Below are 21,706 nucleotides of genomic sequence, written 5' to 3' on the forward strand. Positions count from 1 at the left end.
TTACTTTCTGTAACTTCCTAACACTGCAGTTTTCTGTTCACACAAGCAAAAACGTTAGTTTATAACTTGCACTTTTAGTAGCCGCCCTGAGTCTTTGGAGAAGGGCGGGATATAAATGGAATTAAAATAAAAAATAAAAAAATTGTACTGAAATAATAAAATTATAAAGAGATTAAGTGGTTGATTGTAAACCTCTAACAATATATATAAGAAAATTCAACCAGAAGTTCATCAGGTCTAGGGGCTTTCCCTGTTATCCCAGACTTCCAATACTATAAAAAATATTGCTCCTCAATCTCTATGTTTTACTTTAAAAATAAATTTACTTTTGCATCCCAGGTTTTTTTAAAATTTCCCTGTATGATCAGTAAACCACTGTGTGATGTGATTCTTTGTTTTATTCCAGAGTGCATTCAATTTCATGCCTAACCGGGACACATATAGAATGAATATACTTCGGGAATTTAGTGTGCTATTTTCCTCACTATTTCTGAACTTCACAGTAAGATTCTAAATTTATTTTTTTTTATTTTAATTTTTATTTTAATTCCATTTATATCCCGCCCTTCTCCGAAGACTCAGGGCGGCTTACAAGCTTCAAATTTGGCAAGCTGGCTGAGGAATTCTGGGAGTTGAAGTCCGCAAGTCATAAAAGGGCAAAGTTTGAAGACCCCTGTTCTAAATGCTAATTGGTGAGGCTGGCTTGCAATTCAGTGGTTAAAAATGGCTATATCACCCGAAGGACCACTTTTTCATTTGACAAGTATGTTGTTAGTATCTCTGGATATATCAGAAAGTAGCAACTCACCATATGTCTTTATTGTGGGCAAAAGTAGTAGCAGGAAACAACCAAACAACAAAAATCAATGCAAAGTTACAGAAAACAAAAAAACCCTTTCGGAACATCTATTATGAAAGCATGGGCCCCACAGTTGAAGGCGATAAGACTGACTATTTGCTAAAAAAAAAAGTGTGTATTTTATTACAAAGGTCATTTAAAGGAGATAATTACACAAGAACCAGCTTGGGACAGTTAGCTGTCAATGGGTGCAAACATTTATGGACTGCAGAGAAATAAACCAAAGAACAGTTAACGGACACAATAATATTGGTGTATCTCTGCCACCTCCCGTGATTCTTCACTATTTGCTGTCTTTCAGCTCTCTTCGAACGATAGCATAAAACCAACTGTTTTACAAATATTTGATTTCTAGAGCTCTCAACGGCTGCCCGGCCTCTTCTAAAGCCAAGCAAGGATTTTTGTAACTACGAAGCGCAGACAATCTAACATGACTCTTATGCTTTCCTCCTAAGCTCTTCCTTTGAAATGGCAGACAGCAAGAAAACACGTAGAGGCATTCTTGCAGGAAACACCATTGAACAGAAACTCTCTCATGCTACTTCCAGCCCTTCCTGAAGTCGAAGGGGTGTGAAACAGCTTGCGAAAGGCTTCCCTTGCCCTATTTCCTTTTCCACCCTGGTAAAAGTCCAGGAAATGTTAACTGGAGGATACACATAGCAAATCTTTAGCAGAACGGAGGGCATGAGCAAATTTACAAAACAAAACAAAACAAAACACAAAAACCCACCCCACCCCAAAAAAACCTTTTGCCTTGATTCCGTGGAGGAAGATGGAAGAGCTTGTATTACCATGATGAAATTGTCGTGTTGAATGCTTGATTATTTATTTATGTTATTTAAGCAGATTACTCTGCCTTCTTATGGATATCACAAGCAGTACAAAATACATGACCCAACTAATTAGGCCAAAATAAAAGATATAAGCATAACACAAGAGTAATGCAAAGAATAATACAAAGTAGAACAAATTCTAAATCAAAACCACCCAATATGTTTATCCTGTACCCTTTTAGCAGAGATTTGGATATTTGAAAATCAACTGCCAGTAACTCCTCAGTAAAATAATTTTGCACTACTTGTGTAAAGCTAATGAAGCCACCTTATTTCTTCCAGTTGACTGTCAATACATCAAGGAAACATTTACCAGGTGGGCATATACCAGGGCTTTTCAACCTTTTCACCCATTGTACCACTTTTAGGATATGGCAACATCCGAGTACTACCAGTCGCCTAGCAAGATGTCAAAAACTTGATGACCAAACAAAAAACAAAAAAAAAAAAAAGGGAAAAAAGTGATGAAGTACAGGTAGTCCTCGACTTACAACAGTTCGCTTAGTGACTGTTCAAAGTTACAATGGGACTGAAAAAAGTGCCCCCCAAGCCACAGGCGAGCAAGACACCTGCCTGCCTGCCCGGCGGCGCTCTTCCTCCTGTCAGAGGTTTCACTGTTGTGAGCATTTCTGTTGAGGATGGGCAACGGGGGTGGGGTGGGGGTGTTTGGTTTTTATTCCTCCACGTCTGCTGGGTGGTTGTAGCAGGTTTTGGTCACTTCACATGACCCTGGGACACTGTGACCATCATAAATATGAATCAGTTGCCAAGCACCTGAATGTAAATCACAAGACCCTGGAGATGTTGCAACATTCCAGCTGATTGGCGCTTCTTCTGGGCTCAGGGCCGAGCTCCAGCTGGAGCCTGGTGCTGATCCTGGCGCTTCCGCTGAGCCCTGACAGCCCTGCAGTTCCAGCCATCTCTCGCTCAGGCTTGTGCGGTGCTGCCACCGGTTCAGCTCATTCCCCTCCCCCGCTACCACTTTTCTAGGATGCTCGCGTACCACCTGCCAGGTGCCAATGTACCACAGGTGGTACCCGTACCACTGGTTGAAAAGCCCTGGTATATACTTCAAGCTAATATTTTACATTAATATGCTATTACAAAAGGTGTTTCTTTCCCTTGAAATTTTTTTTACATTATACTCCTTCCAGAATCTCATTCACATTGACAAGAATCTCACTTCCCAAGTATTCCCATTACAATGAAATCATTTTCTATTTAATACTAAATATGGAGATATTACTTTGTATAAACCCAAAAGTCAATTATTCTGATTCTAGATGGTAACAGCGAGGCCGCATTTCCCACGCATGTACTTTTTTTCTTTTTACAGAACTCTGTTGAGAGACAAGGTGCGCTGACACTTCCCTGTTAGCTTTCATTAATCTTGCAAAGTAAAATGCACTGGAAAATCTCTGGCTCAGAATCCCAGGTATTTTTTTCTCCTGCAGCTTCAGTGAAAGTAACCAGTTTGGTAACCTTAGTTAAGGAAGGGAAATTGCTTTTTTCCCCTGCCCTCAAGCTGTTCACTTCTGCATAAGTAAGCAGGAAGTACAGGATCAAGCAATCCTTCTAAAAGCGGGTGGTGATGAACTACATTTCCCAGAAGCAGAGAAGTTCAGCAGTACTTGAAAAGTAACAGGTTTCCTATTTCAACAGACTCAACAGACTGAGAAAAAAGAATCCAAAGGAAAAAAGTATAAATTAAGGGGAAATCGAAGATTACAGTCTTTGCCTTAAAAAGTCCTATTTATGAATGGAGAATTCATAAAAAGAGCTAAAAGAAAATAGTATGGATATTAAAGTAACCGAGTCGTGCCCAAAGAGTTCTTGCTAATGAAATTCTTATTCTGTTCTTTAACAGGTTTGGTAAGTAGATACTGTTTCATACACTACATTGTATGATATAACTAATTGTGTGATATAACTCATTTTATTTTGTTCATAGAGAAAAGGCTATCGAAAACTGCAGAGCAATAGCACTTAGACTTATATACCACTTCATATAAGCCCTCTCTATGTGGTTTACAGAGTCAGGATATTGCCCCCAACTACTGAAGGATGGAATGATGAGTCAACTTTGAGCTAATCAGGATTAAACTGCTGGCGGTCAGCAGAATTAGCCTGCAATACTGCATTCTAACCACCGCTCCACAACAGCTCTTAATCTTTTTAAAAGGTCTGATCAGGAATGAACCTCATCTTATGACAGGATAGAACAAAAAGTCTACTTGATTTCTCAAAACTGTAGTTTTCCAGCCTTATCTGTGACATTGATACACGGGGAATTGTTTTACAACTAATCAGGCTATAAATTACATATAGCAAGATATATAATGGCTCTATTTGAAAATGATATGGTATTGTGGATTAATTCTCAAAGGTATCCCAAGAAGAAATAAAAGAGGTAAGAATACTAGCATGCATATTTTGAGCTTGTTCCAACAAACCAAGGCTATGCTAATTTGTAATAAGATACATGATAAATAACTTGATTTGCATTTGCACATGATATTTAAGTTATTCTAGTGGGAGATTTAATTAAAAGGACTAATTACTTTGTGATTTTCTCCTAGACTACTATACACCTTAGCGGTGCTAAAGTAGACTCTTCTTATATATAAACACAATGAATGTTTTCTCAAATACTGCAACCATACATTCGAAATTGTTCATTTTCTGTGAAGATCCCACTGCATATTATCCTTCAAAATGTCAAAAAGTATAAATTAAATGCTGCAACATAGTTACAACAATATCAGATTACTCAGAAAACCTACCATATTATGGATATGCAGCTCAAGTTTAACTATTTAGATCAGGGGTGGGGAAATATAGCTCCTTTATGACCTATGGACTTCAATTCCCAGAATTCAACTCACCATGCTGGCTCAGGAATTCTGGGAGTTGAAGTCCACAGGTCATAAAAGGGCCACAGTTCCCACCCTTGATTTAGATAATATTACATCAACACCAGTAACAGAATCTTTCCAGTTTCTTCTCCTTGTCTCTAATATAGCAATAAAATTAATTGTAAAAAAGCTGTACTTACTACTGTGCACAGTCAATCAACTGATATTCATTAGATCTTTCGTAGCACGCTTTCACACCTTCATCTTGCCAAAGTGTTTTTGTATGTTCATAGAATTCCTGAAAGCAAAAGAAAAAAGAAAAGAAAAAAGAATGAATAAATCTACATCAACAACTAGAAAAGGAATACATAAAGTGCAATACACTTTAATATAATGAGCAACAACCAAAAAAATAGTAAATGGCAAAGTTTCAAGTATTTTCAAATGGTTTTTTCTGCATTAACCAAATCCTATATCCCTAGTGATTTGGCTGATATTTGATGTACAATAATATTTATGAAATATGTTTAAAAAAACTCCTTTTACATAGGCAAAATTTCTGTATTCTAATTCAATATTAGAATTAAGTCACGTATTGCAATTATGCTGTATTTGTTTAATTTTAGCAATTTACTTTGTGCTTTCAAATAACCTTGCAAGATACAATGCAGAGTAATTGGACATAGAAGAGAAGCTTTATCTGTTTCTCTGTTATTCCATGCTCAATGACCTGTGACATGAGGTTGAGATTTCGAGAATTTCCAAATGAATTTCAAAAATGTAGAAATACTCATTTCCCGTTTTGAAAGTATGAATACTAGAACTACATTGCAGCAACTACATTAGTCTTTCTCCTTATAATCATAGATTAATAAACTTATTTTCCTCACTCAGAGGAACCCGATTCATAAGGACAAGGCAAGCTGCTAACTCAGAACCAAATACATTTTTTTCAAATTATTGTCTATGTTTAATATTTTTTTTTAAACATAAAAAAGTATTTTGCAAACTATCAAACTAGTTAAGAAAGTTCCAAACAACATTTCTTAAACACAGTTCACTTGTGTTGACTTGTTTTAGAATCTATTTTAAATTACTGTAGTGAAGTACTGGAAATTCAGGTTCAACACACACACACACACACACACACACACACACACACACACACACCCCTTAACAAAGCCCAGAGATCTCTGGCAAGAACTACAATAATAAAAATACAGTGAAATTATGTGAACTTTCTAACACCTTCAACCCAATATTCATACAACAAAGAATCCAAGAAAATAAATGTTATCTATGCCAAACCAGGCGATTCCCTTTTATGAGTACTTCCTATATTTTCATGATGCCTTAGTGCAGTGTTTTTCAAACATGGCAATTTTAAGATATGTGAACTTCAACTCCCAGAATTCCCCAGCCAGCAAGAGTTGAAATCCACAGATTTATAGTTGCCGAGTTTGAAAAACAATGCACCAAGGCATGATGAGAATAGGAAGTACTCCGCATTCACTGCAGGAACTTCCTTGACAGATAGCCATCCAAGCTATGTTTAAACATCTTCAGTGAAGGAGAGTCTATTCCAGGGGTCTTCAAACTTGGCCCTTTTATGACTTGTGGACTTCAACTCCCAGGCACGCTGGCTGAGGAATTCTGGGAGTTGAAGTCCACAAGTCATAAAAGGGCCAAGTTTGAAGAACCCTGGTCTATTCCCTCCCAGGCATAGGGTTCACCTCTTAAATAGTTCTTATCAGACAGGAGTTTTGTCCTGATGTCAAACCCAAATCTACCGTCTTACATTTTAAAACTATTTCATTCTGCCTTCTGAACAATTCTGCTCTATCTATGACATGACTTCTCTTCAGATACGTGAAGATACGTGAATGTCTAGTTGCCTTTTGGAAAAGCATCTTTAGGACATTGTTGTCTTCGTATTCTCACCTTTTGCCTTTTGCACCCTTTGGTAACCTCAATTAATTTGGTGCAATTCTAGGTTATCCGTAAATTGATTACCTTTTCTCTTTCTACTTCTGATATCTACTGATATCATGTTTATTTACTGTTTTCTCTTTTGCACACTGAACACACCAAATACTCCTCGTAAGGTTTTCTTTTCAAGTTTTTATCTTTGTTTTTCTCCTCTGATTCTACTCCACTCTGTTAATATATTTTTGAAAATGAAATGCCCAAAACTAGATACAGTACAATGTTCTAGGTTGATTTGATCAATGGAGAACAGGGAAAAACAATTGTTTCTTTTGATCTTGGAGCTGTATTTCTGCTGATGAAGCCTAGGACCAAGGCTTCATCATTGGTGAGGCTACATTTAACACTATTGGTTGATGTTCAACAGCTGATCCAACAAAACACCCCATGGTCTTTATGCATGTACTGCTCCATAGCATACCCTCCCTATAATTAGGCTATTGATTTTTTAAAATCAATTGCATTTATCTTGAATGAATATTCATCTTGCCCATTGTCTGAGCCCACTTTTTATCATCCTTTCTACTATGATCTCATGGGAGATGGTGTTGAATGTTTTTCTGGAATCGGACTACACAATGTCCATTCTATTCCACAGTTAATTGAATTGGTCACTCTATCAGAAAAACACATCATGACTTGGCAGGCCTTCTTTCTAATAAACACATGCTGGCCTCTGCCAAGCAATGCATTCTTTCCTAAATGCTTACAAGTTGACTATTTTATAATCTGTTTTGCCTGGTACTGACACCAAGCCAATCAGGGTACAGTTGGCCAGGACCTCTTTGAAGGTAAGAGATGTTTGCCTTTCTCTAATTCTATGGCAGTGCACTTGTCCTTCTGGATTTCTCAACAATTACTGAAGTGGCTCCGAGATGACAACCACAATTTCCTCAGATGTAACAGCCAACATTTCAAGTAATACACTTAGGTTACTGTGACACCCATCTGTTTCATGGCTAAGGTGGGGCTTGAACTCATGGTCTCCTGCTTTCTAGCCTGGTGCCTTAACCACTAGGCCAAACTGGCTGTCATAATGAGAGAGCTAACAACCAACCCTCAGAATGCTAATGACACATGACGGCAAAGAATATAAACCCTTCCATTTTCCAGCAGTCAGAGTCAGCTTCTTGGATGAGAAGTGAAACGTTTTCAAAGAAAAAGTCAAGAATGTCTAGTTGCCTTTTGGAAAAGCATCTTTAGGACATTGTTGTCTTCGTATTCTCACCTTTTGCCTTTTGCACCCTTTGGTAACCTCAATTAATTCGGTGCAATTCTAGGTTATCCGTAAATTGATTACCTTTTCTCTTTCTACTTCTGATATCTACTTTTTCCGTTTTCAGATATTCATTAAGTTTCTGGTGTAGTCATATTGCCTTCTCCTGCTTTTCTTTTTTCTGTGAATTATAGAATTATATCTAATACGTTTTTAGTATCTTTTAAAAATACCCACCTATTTTGAGCTCCTTTTCCTGTTTGTTTCTTGATGAAGAATTTTACATAGCATTGCTCTGAATTAATTAATTTCTCAATATTAAACTATACTTGACTTTAGTTTCCCTTAAAATCAAGAATTGCAGTATTTCATTGTCACTTTGTTGTTCTTCCATTTATTAACCAAGTCCCCCTACTAATTAATACTATCTGAAGGAGACATGTACCAGCAGCAAAACTCAGGAAATTTCTGGATGAGTTGTGCGTATATTTCCTATCAGATATTGGGATAATTTATATCCTGGTATCAATGTCTCTTTGCAGTATCCAGAAGTAATTTGCTTCTGGAGAAAAAAAAATCCTATTTCCTTGATTAAGTAGCAGTAGATTCAAACAAGGGGATTTAAACTATTTGAGTTTAATGTGCTATTGATGTGTAATGTGTTTTCATGTAATGCTTTCCCTTTTGTTACTCTATTCCCACTCATTAAAGAACAATAACAAAACAAAAATGAAACTGTTCCAAAGGCTTCACAGAAGGATTTTTTTCCTTGATCACATTGTATTAGGAATCAATTATTTAACTGACTAAGCAGAAATCAGAAGTTTAAAAACAAATAGCCAAAATACTTAATGAGCATACTATTTTGCCTGATGTCTTTAATCTGAACTATAACCCAGCAACTGTTATGCTATCTTTTTAATGTGGTTATAAACTTACCACGTGGGATGGAAAAAGAAACTTAAGTCCACTCTTTGAACTTATTGACTGAGATTTCAAAACAAGGACCTACAATCAATACTAACATTTACTGGATTATAGACAAGCACCTAAGAAATGAACTCATGTGGAGTTAGCTCTCTATTCTGCAGTTTTTCACTCCATATTAAAAACCAACTGGACTTTCTTGTTTTTCTTTCTCATTCTTCCATTCCCCACCATCCAGTCAGAGCTGAAGAAGCTTCCTGGATGAGAAACGTCTTCGAAGAAAAATAAGAAAGTCCAGTTTGCCTCCTTGAACAACCATGACGTGGATGACGGAGAATCTCCATAGATTGCTTGTAATGCTTGTATATTGCCACCCCAAAGGAACAAGAAAAAAGTAATCAATTTGTATAAAATGTATGAATGTAGGCATACAGAATAATATGTAACAATATTTATTTTTAATTAAACAGAAATAAACCTCATCGTGTAATCTATGTGCCGGCTCAATTTGCTATCAAAGTGTTAACTGCTAATAAAGTAAAGGTAAAGGTTCCCCCGCACATGCGTGCTAGTCGTTTCCGACTCTAGGGGCCGGTGCTCATCACCGTTTCAAAGCCGAAGAGCCAGCGCTTGTCCGAGGACGTCTCCGTGGTCATGTGGCCGGCATGACTAGATGCCAAAGGCGCATGGAACGCTGTTACCTTCCCACCGTAGTGGTCCCTATTTTTCTACTTGCATTTTTACGTGCTTTTGAACTGCTAGGTTGGCAGAAGCTGGGACGAGTAACAGGCGCTCACTTTGTTACGCGGAACTCGGGATTCGAACCGCCAAACTGCTGACCTTCTGATCGACAAGCTCAGCATCCTAACCCACTGAGTACAAAACCTCCACCTCGCTTTGAGCAGGTCTTGAAGACCCTCTTCAGCCAGAGAACAGACCACACAGAATGGGAGAGGCTCTCAAAATTGTTCCATTTCTTTCAAGCAAAAAGAGTACAGATAGTCCTCGGTTTTCCACCATTCGTTTAGCAACTATGGGGGTTCCCGATACTCCCATGTAACACCTCTACTCCGCGAGCTGCATTGGCTTCCGGTTGCCCTCCCGGTGAGATTCAAGGTGCTGATTGATGACAGTGTGGTGGCGCATCAGCTTCCTCTGTTCCTGGAGGAAGCTGATTATCTGGACCCGTACCAATCGGGTTTCAGGCCCGGATACAGCATTGGTCGGGCTGGTGAATGATCTCTGGCGGGCTCGGGACAGGGGTTGTTCGTCTGTCCTGGTCCTATTAGATCTCTCAGCGGCTTTTGATACCATCGACCATGGTATCCTACTGCGGCGTCTCAGGGGGTTGGGAGTGGGAGGCACCGTTTTATGGTGGTTCTCCTCCTATCTCCTGGGCTGCTCGCAGTCGGTGTTGACGGGAGAGCAGAGATCTACCCCGAGGCCTCTTGTTTGTGGAGTTCCTCAGGGGTCGGTTCTCTCGCCCCTCCTGTTCAACATCTATATGAAGGCACTGGGTGAGATCATTCATGGTTTCGGGGTGGGGTATCATCAGTACCCTGATGATACCCAACTTTTTCTTTCCACCCCAAACCAACCCAGAGATGCCCTCGCCGTGATGTCCCGTTGCCTGGAGGCGGTCCAGGTCTGGATGGGGAGAAACAGGCTTCGTCTCAATCCTGCCAAGACTGAGTGGCTGTGCATATTGGCATCTCGGGTTAACCAGACCATTCCACCTTTAACGATGGGGGGGTGAGGTGTTACCCCCCCATTGATAGGGCTCGCAACTTGGGCGTCCTCCTTGACTCCTGGCTCAATTTTGAAGACCATATAGGAGCTGTGACCAGGGGGGCTTTTGCCCAGGTTTGCCTGGTGCGCCAGTTGTGACCCTACCTGGACCAAGATGCCCTACGCACAGTCACTCACGCGCTTGTGACCTCCCGTTTAGACTACTACAACGCTCTCTACATGGGGCTGCCCTCGAGGACCACTCAGAGGCTTCAGCTGATGCAGAATGTGGCCGCGCGAGTTGTGATGGGGGTTTCCCAATACTCCCATGTAACACCTCTACTCTGCGAGCTGCATTGGCTCCCGGTTGCCCTCCGGGTGAGATTCAAGGTGCTGGTGATGACCTATAAAGCCCTAAATGGCTTGGGTCTGGGATATCTGAGGGAACACCTGCTGCCAGCATCAAGCTCCCTTCGTCCAGTGCGCTCCCACAGGGAGGGTCTTCTCAGGGTACCGCCGGTAAGAGATTGCCGGCGGATAACAGCCAGGGGGAGGGCCTTCTCAGTGGGTGCGCCTGCCCTTTGGAACCAGCTGCCAGTGGAGCTTAGGACTGCCCCCGACCTCCGTTCATTTTGCCAGGACCTGAAGACCTGGCTCTTCGAGCTCGCTGGCCCAGGCTGAGAATTTTAATTTTAATTTTAACTGGGGTTTTTATTTGTTCAGGGATTGATATAATTTTTTAAAATTGTTTTTAACTTTTGTATTTCTTGTTTTAAACACCCTGTAAACTGCCCTGAGTCCTTCGGGAAAGGGCGGTATATAAATAAAATAAAATAAAATAAATAAATAAATATTACAGTAGCACAGAAAAAGTGACTTAGAACCAGTCCTCACATTTGTGGGCATTGCAGCATCTCCACAGTCGTGTGATCAAACTTTGGGTGCTTGGCAACCGACATGTATTTACAAAGTTTGCACCATTCCAGGGTCACATGATTACCATTTGCGACTTTACCAGCTGTCTAAGTCAATGGGGGAAGCCAAATTTGCTTATGAAACACATAATTCACGTAACAACTGAAAAGGTCATAAAATGGGTATGACTTACTTAACAACCAGCTCGCTTAGAAATTCTGGTTGCAATTGTGATCATAAGTTGAGGATATCCTGTTATGTTGCAGCACTATGATGAGATATATTACATGATGCTCCTCACCCAAATACACATCTTTCCTTGTTTAGATCCTCACCTAAAAATTCATTCTCTATCCCACAGCAAATCAGAAAATATTGTACACTTGTATGAAAGTGGCACAGCCAGATGAGGAGAGTTAAAGAGTAATATGCTACTAATCAGTATCAGATTTCAAACTTCTTTTGTTGAAAAAAGAGATCATAGTGGAATACACAGAGAATGAGAATTATAGATTATTTAGCACTCATCTTAATGTTCAGTAGCAACTGAAATTAAACCACGAAAATAATGGTAGACATCAAATTGCTGCAAAACGAAACAAATCCTACTATTTGGGGATTTTTGTTCAAGCAGACATCGCTTTTTAATAATGTATTTTTAATCACATTTATTGCAAAGTACAGGCAGCCCTCGACTATCAACCACAACTGCGCCCAAATTTTCCATTACTAAGCAAGACAGCTGTTTAGTGAGTTTTGCCCTATTTTACGACTTTTCTTGCCACAGTGCAAGTTAGTAACACAGTTGTTAAGTGACTCTGGCTTCCCCATTGATTTTGCTTGTAGGAAGGCCACAAAAGGTGATCACATGTGCCAGGGACACTGCAACCATCGTAAATATGAGCCAGTTGCCAAGTGACTGAATTTTGATGACGTGACCATGGGGATGCTACAACAGTTGTTAAGTGTGAAAAATGGTCATAAGTCACTTTTTTCAGTGCCAATGTAACTTTGAATGGTCACTAAACGCATAGTTGTTAAGTTGAGGACTACTTGTCCAACAAATACTTTTCAATAACAGACATAAATGGGGAGAAAGTGTTTAATTCAAATGCATTCCATGAAGAACTCTTCTATTGGGGGATGGGGTAACCAGAGTAGGAGAAGTGTTGGGTAGCCAGGAAGGACCTCTTTTGTATAGCAGATTTCACTTTACATGTGTGAATGTAGCCACAATGCCCTTCCTGCCTCTTCGTATGTCTCTTGCTCTCCGAAGGGAAGCTGTGCAGTTGGGCAAACTTTCTTACATTCTGATTCAGTGGTAGAACAGACAAGAGGGCGGTGGCGCTTTAGGTGGGTCTCTTGCTGGACATTTTCAAAAATAGTTTGGACAGCCATTTGCCTTGAGCAAAGGGTTGGACTAGAAGACCTCCAAGGTCCCTTCCAGTCCTATGACTTAGTCTACACTAAGGGTCCGTTTTAAAAATAATGTTTATATTGTATTATTGATCATAGATACAGAATCATTTTTTTAAAAAAATGTTATATTATTTATTAAGCCCCAACATGTCAGGAATCTTTTTTGTCTCTTGCTCATTAATGAGATGTTAGCCACTCACAGCAGCCATATAAATGAAATGAATAGATAACGATAGGAAAAGGGAAATCACTGGAAAACCCTCAAAATTCTGTATTTAAAACTGCAATGAATGATAGCAAAGAGGGAACACGATAGCACCGATTCTGCAATGTTTACAATTCAGCAAAAAAAGCATCCAAAGTGAAATTTTTGGATTTCATTTTGACTGAAAACCATTTAGGAAACAGGTGAACAGAAACCTCAGTGTACAACATGGTTTATGGAAAGCTGAAGCAACATTTCTGATACACCCAGCTCTGCCGGTTGTTCACAGTTCTTGCAGGCTTCCAGACTCTTCATCAAAATAATGAGGAAGTTGTAGGAACTTCCTCGTTCCTCCCTGTATGCTGAAAAGAGAGGCAAAATTGCTTAGCGATATGAGGAAAGCAGCAATAGCAACTGAGGGGCCTAGAATGAGAATCCCTAGCAAATTGTTGAAACATGCCACGTCAGGAGGTATCACCTCTTCGAGAAGCCCTTTTGGTTCATAAGATAGTTGTGATAGCTATGCAGCCACAAGTTCTACTTTTATCTCTGCAAAAATATACTGTGGGGTGGTATGAAAATTAACAGCAGCTTATACTTGACAGGGCCTACAAAATGTCTAGGAAAGAAAAATATGGTTTGTTTATGCTCCTCTGAGGGAAGAAAATTATTTTTGCAACATGGCATTTATGAAATGGACCTTTGGGGGCGATAATGCCAAAGACCGGGCACTGCTCTGTTCTTCAAGGACAAGGTGTCCCCACAAACAAGCCTCTAAGGAGTTTTCAATACAAATTGTAAGAAGAGTAGAGAAAATTAATAGGGGGAAAACCAAGCATTTCAGTAAAGCAAAAGGATAATCAGCTCCAGGATGAATGTACTGATGATTCCGGCAAACACAAACCGAACGGGCTTATCGGCGCTTTCCTCAAGGCCACTGGACTTGTCAAACAGTCCTATAAACTCCAGAACGGTGTTTCCAACTGTGGCTTCTCAGTATGTGAACATCAATTCACAGAATTCTCATCCACAGCTATGCTAGCTATGGAATTCTGGGGTTTTTAAGTCCACAAAGTTGGGAAACAATGCTGTCGAAATTCTAAATGAGCCTAAATGTACCATTGGCACGATCCTCGAATGTGAATCTGAGATCACAAGGAAGATCAGGTTGTTCTAATAAAACCATGGGAAATCAATTAGAAATTAAAAAAAAGAAAAGAAAACAAAAATGGCAAGATTAGACAAAACTCAGGATGTAGCTAAATTTTCAGCCAGCAACCAAAGGAAAAAAAAACCCGAGAAGGTTAAATAGCTTTCAGGGGGCAAGAAAAACCATGTTCTGGAAGCTATAAATTAAAGCAACCTTTTCCCAGGTTCTAAACCGCCAGCAGTTTAAATAGGGATTGACTATGCAAAACACTTCTGCATATTTCAATAAACTGAATTTAAAACTGTCTAATCCAGAGAAGTACAGGTAGTCCTTGACTTATGACCATAATTGAGCCCAACATTTCTGCTGCTAAGCAAGACAGTTAAGTGAGTTTTGCCCCATTTTTTTGACCATTCTGCTCACAGTTGATAAGTGAATCGCTGCAGTTTTTAAGTTAGTAACACGGTTGTTAAGTGAATCTGGCTTCCCACTGACTTTGCTTGTCAGAAGGTCACAAAAGGGGACTGAATAACCTGGGACACCACAATCATCATAAATACATGCCAGTTGCCAAGAATCCAAATTTTGATCCCGTAACCATGCTGCAAAGGTCGTAAGTGTGAAAAACAGTCAGAAGTCACTTTTCCCAGTGTTGTAATTTCAAATGATCACTGAATGAATGGTTGTGGGCAGTGCTTTTTTTGTAAAAGAAAAAGGTGCCAGAACTCACACATGTCATACAACCTGGCCTTGCCTAGCCTACAAGGTTCCATCCAAAAAAGGTGCCGGAACTCCGTTCTGAGTGTTCTGTGACAAAAAAAGCCCTGGTTGTGGGTATCTTTAAAGGACCCAGATGCTCATTTTCCTTGTTTCACTGTTATACTCCCTATTTAGATGATCAAGCAGTCATTCTGTCATAGAAATAAATATGAGTTTCTCATGAATTTGGTAAAATGATGAATTCAGTAAAAAAAAATCCTCAAAATAGATTTTTCAGGTTTAAGGAAGCAACATATTTCATTTTGGGGATGAATGACAGATCTTGTACAGAATTAGGTAAAACATGTGAAGCCTTTCCTTATCAAAGCACTTGTCATATTAAGAAGAGGTATTCCTAAGGCAGGGGTCTTCAAACTTGGCCCTTTTATGACTTGTGGACTTCAACTCCCAGAATTCTTCAGCCAGCGTGCCTGGATGAGGAATTCTGGGAGTTGAAGTCCACAAGTCATAAAAGGGCCACGTTTGAAGACCTCTCCTAAGGTCCGTGACACAAAGCACAATGTAGTCACTATAGAAAATACTGAAATACTACAGGTTTCAAAATGTGTATATTTTGGAAGAGCCTTAAAATGGACATAGGTCTGCTTAGGGTTGTCTACACACCACATTTTCTAATCTAATGTTTCTCTGAATGCTGTTCAACTCTCTTACAAAACCTGTGTTGCACAAGGCACACAAAAGCAGCCTTAAAGATCCAGCTCACCCTGATTTAAGGACACTTGCTAAAATGAGTGCCAGAAAAGGAAGAACCATTTCCCTGTTAATTGCTGCCTTATCCCGAGTGCCGCGTAACAGAGTGAGCGCCTGTTACTCGTCCCAGTTTCTGCCAACCTAGCAGTTCGAAAGCATGTAAAAATGCAAGTAGAAAAATAGGGACCACTGCGGTGGGATGGTAACAGCATTCCGTGCGCCTTTGGCGTCTAGTCATGCCAGCCACATGAACACGGAGACATCCTCGGACAAGCGCTGGCTCTTCGGCTTTGAAACGGAGATGAGCACTGGCCCCTAGAGTCGGAAACGACTAGCACGCATGTGCGGGGGAACCTTTACCTTTATATATTATTAAGTGCCATCAAATTGTTTTCCACTCCTACTGACCACATAGATAGATGCTCACCATGATATACATTCTTAAACTAAATTGAATCAAGCAGAATGATTATGACTTTGTACTAGAAAAATACAAGAACACAACTCACATCTCATGACTAGACTCCCAATTTAGGCAACTGGGTACCTAGTTCAGCTTTGGGTGCTGAATATATGAAGAAGAGTGAAAACTCCAAGGGCCTTAATATTTATTTTGGTTTAGAATTTAAACCTTAACCTAGAACAGGTTCATTTCAGCAATGTTGTTGTTTCATCTACTTTTAGAACATGCCCTCAACATTTTTCTTGTGCATTCAAAATTTAATAGACTTCAAATTGCCTTGATTCAATAATCTTTCTAGCCTAGCAGGTGTAGGTTTATTGTAAACCAAAGATAACGTTTTCTGGGAATCTGTGATGCTTCCAACTTTTCGAACTTGACTCTAAATAACTTTAAGGGCATTACCCCAGTATACTTCTATTATTCCGGTAAATAATACTGCATAGGATTGCAATTGAGAAAATCTTATTCATATATAGATGTATTTTAAATTATCTGGTTTGGGGGAAAAGAAAAAAGTTGATTCCCCAAGTTAGAATTGTTGATCCATTGGACAAGTCTCATTTGTTGTTATTCCTTTCTTGCATAGGTGGTATCAAAACCACTCTAAAAGTTTTTAGTTAGTTATTTTCATATTAGCTAAGGAAAAGAAAACAGCTTTATTAGGTTCTAAACCTCACATTCATCAAAACAACTCAATATAATCAATGAATAAGGAAGAAATGGTGAACACTTGTTATAGAAAGTAACTGGAGAGCTTAGGGATATCTATGGTTAACCGTAGTCAAGATTTACTGCACATACTTTTACTTAGCGTTCTCCAGGCTTAGGAAGATCAATATTGAAGTTAAAATCAATTTGGGGGAGATGTTTTATTTCGCATTCCCTTGCGGTTTCCACAGCTCAACAGTTCAGAAATTGAAATTACTTTGCAGTATAGGTAGTCTTTATATTAGTCTTCCTGGTATTCAAATCAACAGACTGATGGAAGTAGATACAATCTACCATCCAGTCTAGCTCCTGATTCAAACCATACACAACATTGACTAGGCAGAACAAACAGAATGGAGCTAACACCATTCCCAACTGATACTTACCAAAAAGCATCCTATCACAAAACAACATCTCCGTATCCACCATACAACCCCTCAGTATTCAAATTCCACACAACTCTAAGCACAGTACTGCAGATATGAGTACTCTACCTGGAGAACTTTCAAACAGATTTATATGTTCTGCTGGTGAGAAGAGATGCTCTATTTTCTGGTGAATATGGGAGTAGAAGATATTTGTTTGTTTTTAATATTTCTTCAACCACCCATTTCCCTCAGAGAGGGGGTCTAGGCAGTGTTAAATTAAATACTGTTAAATACTAAGTTAAAATAATGCTAAATGAAAATCAAGGGGGGAAAAAAACCCTCATTTTGTGTAATAAACTGCAAGCAGGAAATAGGACAAAATAAATCAACTGAGAAACTCCGGGGGGGGGGGGAATAAAAAACCGAAGAAGAAAGAAAGCTGAAAGATAATGTCACGTTTGGAATGGGGTCACATTAATACCAGCATGAAGACAATGGAAGTGTGACAGAAATGCAAGGCAGGAAAATAGCCTTGCTTCTACTGAAAGAGCAGTCACACTGCAGGATCTTTCAGATTTTCCAAAAGCCACGAAGACTAAAGACAAGCTGTCCATGTCAAGCCACAGGCATGATGCAGTCGTTTGGACTTATAAAATAGCCGTTCACCTATGGCTAGTGATGCTAAGCAAGAATTATCGCCAGGAGATGAAGGAGGGAAAGATATTTTGTCTGGGAATCAGTTAATCCTTTCCTCTCTCCTAGAATAACAGTGTGCAATGACCCCTGATGCATTCTGGCAGTGAGGCCAACCAGTGTTGTGGGTGTACTGCAGTAGGAGCTGCTAGCCGCGTATTGTGGACAACACCTGCAGGGGCTCTCAATTACAAAATAATGCTGTTTCAGGGCTAGGAAAAATGCAGTGTATTTCCAACACAGCGTTTCTCTGAAGAAAAGTCTCCTGATAGTAAAGCAATGGCTCTGCATTTATTCTGCTATAAATGGCCTCCAGAAAGAGGCACTCAGAATAGACATAGGCAACACTGTGTAAAATAAAAACAAGAAAGCAGGCTTGGCATATTGAGAGCTTGTTGTTTACCGGGGGCCAGTCTAAGACAGCAATGGTGCTTTTTTAAGCACACACATACACACCGACCCCATACTGAAAGGTGTGTGCACAGAGGTTACACAACACTGCTGTTAAAACAAGAGATCCCATTTTGTTAGGACAAAGTTCAGTGCCCCGTGAAACTGGGTTGTTGTTTTTTTTTACAACAGTCATTTTAAATAGGTCATTGCCTAGTAAACCTTACAAATAAAAGGTCAGAATTAGGCTATATTCTGAAAAGGCCTCTGTCTCTTTCACACCCGCCTCTTCGTTCTTTTCCTAAAGCCAAATGTGACTCTGAAACCTCAGCTGCAAACCTGTATTTACTCTCACCTGAGATCAGCAATTCAATTGTATTTCACTGGGAGCTCAAGATATACCTGCTGAGGTCGCAGCCACAACACAGCAAGATGCTTTTAGTACCAACAGAGGATAATGTTTGTAGCTCAGGGTTGAACTATGCTCTCTTGGTGCTTTGTGAGTTTGGTTGTTTTCTTGCAGATATTTCATTACCCAACTAGGTAACATTATTGGTGCCAATGACGATCAGTGCATTGATGATGTTACCTAGTTGGGTATTGAAACATCTCCAGGAAAACAACTAAGTTCAGAGAACACCAATGACCAACATTTTTACTGTTAGTTGCCCAGCTGACGGCTGGAAAACCACCTTTTGTCACTCTGTACTTCTTTTTCTCCACAAAAACCTTTTAATGCTTCCTTCAAGCTGGATGATGTTTGGAGTAGAATGGCACAGAAGTATCGTTTAATAATAAATAATAAATACTGCAGAGCAGCTTTTCCTAGCATGGCTAATTGGAACTATTGCTTTCTTTGGCTATGTTTGGAACTCTTGATTCTATTTTTTTTTGGGGGGGGGGGGAACTGGAAGGAATATGATTCTCTACACTTTCGGGCTTTTCCAAATGTTGTAATTTCCCTGCAGTGAGAACACCTGTTAGCCAAATTCTGTATTTTTTAAAGACAGAATTTGCCATTTTTTTTAAGACAAAGGGGTATGCTTCGCTTCTGAATATGTACTGCAGTGAAATTTGCAGAATTAGTGAGGGAAATAAAAAATGTGGGTGGGTCAGAACAAAAAGGGCTTGATTTAAGTTAAAATCAAACAATAATTCAATACAAATAGTAAACATTTTCTGCTGCTAGTAGTGTTCTCAGTTTGTCCCATTTTCAATATTATGGCAACTTTTGGAGACGATTTAGAGGTTTTGAGTACTGACTCCACCTTGGAGCTATGTACCCCTGTTCTAAGACAAGGGTTCCCAACCCCCAGTCCGTGGACCAATACCGGGCCATGGCATGTCAGCAATCGGGCCACACAAACAAGTAAAGCCCCATCCATGAGATGAAGGCAACACACAAAACCACGCACCGTCTGGTCCGCAGAAAAACCTCTCTCCATGGAACCGGTCCCCGGTGCCCAAAAGGTAGGGAACCTCTGCTCTAAGACACAGTTTTGCTTGTGTTTGTTTACGATTTGCATGGTTTGTTGAACAAGCCACTTTTGGCTGGGTATATACAACGCAAGCAAACCACATTATTGTTTAGTGCAGTGGATAAACACAATCCCTGTAAGCTTAATTTCTAGCCCATAAGTTCTATCTAGTGGAACTATAAAGGGATGAGAGAGGAACTTCAATTCACACAAGACAGGAGAGCATAAGAATAGAAGTATCTGTGCTTTGTGCTGCACTTCTACTCCTTGCCCATCTCTCTAAGCTGCTGAAGCTGCTCCTAAAAATATATATATATATCAACAGGAAGGAGCTTATCTCTGCAATTAGAGCCTGGTTGTCCAACCTTTTTGCTTGCCTGGGCCCCACTGAGTGAAGAACTGTATTGGGGCTCATATAAAATATATAATATAGCTAATGTATATAAATAACTCCCTTTATTTTTTATTTTTTTTAATCATCTTGTGGGGCCACATTACTAGCTGTCTAGGGTTGCTTGCAGCCTGTGGCTGGCAAGTTGGATATGCCTGCATTAGAGAATTCATGTCTATGATGGTGGAAACGCTGAAGTCACCAACATTTGTTGGAAGCAGGTCATCATCTTCATCTCTCTTTCTCTCAATCTTTTTTTTTGCATGATTTGGACCTGTGTAAGCAGAAGGGGGGGGGGGGAATTGGTCTATCTGAAATGTGGTACAAGGAAGCGATCCTTTATATTCATATTTCAGTATTGCTGCATGTAACTATGGTACCACATATTAATTATGACTGAAAACTTGCAGGCCTGATGTTATCATAAAGGAAATAAACATTCCTTGGAACAAATACATTTTATCTGAACCCTGATAATAGCCAGGCTGGAAAACAAAGCATTTGTGATAAGACAAAGGACCTGTTACCATTTTTTAGAATCAGATTGGAAATATTCTTATAAAGACTCGAGTGTCACAATCCAAACCCTGTTTTTGATTTACTGGTACAGTACACATTCAACATAACAACTTTGTTGTTGTTGTTAGTTGCGAAGTCGTGTCCGACCCATCGCGACCCCACGGACAATGTTCCTCCAGGCCTTCCTGTCCCCTACCATCTTCTGGAGTCCATTTAAGCTCACAATGTAACAACTATTTTATACTATATACTTTCTAATAAATGCTATGTTTGTCTAGAATGTGTTGGTGCAAGCACTACAAGTAATCCTCAAGTTACAACAGAAATTAGCATTGCAATTTGTAATGTGGTCATAAAAGCGTGATGTTAAGTGATCATATCACTTAGCAACAACAATCTCTCGAAGTACCCTCTGCTAGGATCATGGATTATTAAGTGAGTACACCACCTCATAACTTCTTGCTGGATCCCAACCACTGAGGTCAGTGGGGAAGCCAGCAGAAAGTCGCAAGTTCCAGGTGGTTCACAAGCCGGCCAGCAGGCAGTGAGACTTGTGATTGTTGTTACTGGGTGGGAGAAAGTGTGTGTGAGTGGCGGAGGAGTCACAATGCAAATGAAGCAGACCTTGGGGTGCCTGTTGCCATGTGGAACAGCTCGTCCTGAAGGTGCTTAGCAGCAAACTACACAGGCTTTATAGGTTGGAACCAGTGTTCCGAATTCACCTGGAAGCCTCGGTAGAGTCTGCAACACAGGAGCTATGTGCTTGCAGGAGCCCCTACCCACCAACAATTGGGTGGTACATTTTGCACGAGCTGTAGTGTCCAAGTGGTATTCCAAAGCAGAGTACATAAAGCACAGTGAAGTGTCTTGAGAGAACCAAAACATACTAGGTATAGACAGAGTGATCAGGAATTTCAGAAAGTCAGACCCTGAAAGTAAATCTGTATGGTAGAGAAATGAATTTATTTAATACTACAGTAGCTTTTTAATTAAAAGTTATCTTACCTTACCCTTAGATAACATTAAGAGGGGGGAAAAAGGATTCTGGAGATACAGATTCACAACTGATTGCACTCAAGCGATATGAGAAAAATACTGGTAGGTATTTTTGTATGCTCCTGCTCTAAATCTAG

General features: G+C 39.8%; 1 protein-coding gene across 3 annotated transcripts in view; it reads right to left on the reverse strand.

Moving 5' to 3' along the window:
• GNAS (GNAS complex locus) overlaps positions 1–21,706 on the reverse strand; it is a 216,715-nt gene that overhangs the window by 47,247 nt on the left and 147,762 nt on the right. For all 3 annotated transcript variants that reach the window (XM_083357437.1, XM_083357438.1, XM_083357439.1), the window contains exon 5: positions 4,748–4,845. In XM_083357437.1, coding sequence (XP_083213563.1) covers positions 4,748–4,845 — 98 coding nt within the window. The remainder of the gene's footprint in view (positions 1–4,747; positions 4,846–21,706) is intronic.

Source organism: Vipera ursinii (genome assembly GCF_947247035.1).
Source record: "Vipera ursinii genome assembly, chromosome: 3".
Classification (NCBI taxonomy): domain Eukaryota; kingdom Metazoa; phylum Chordata; class Lepidosauria; order Squamata; family Viperidae; genus Vipera; species Vipera ursinii.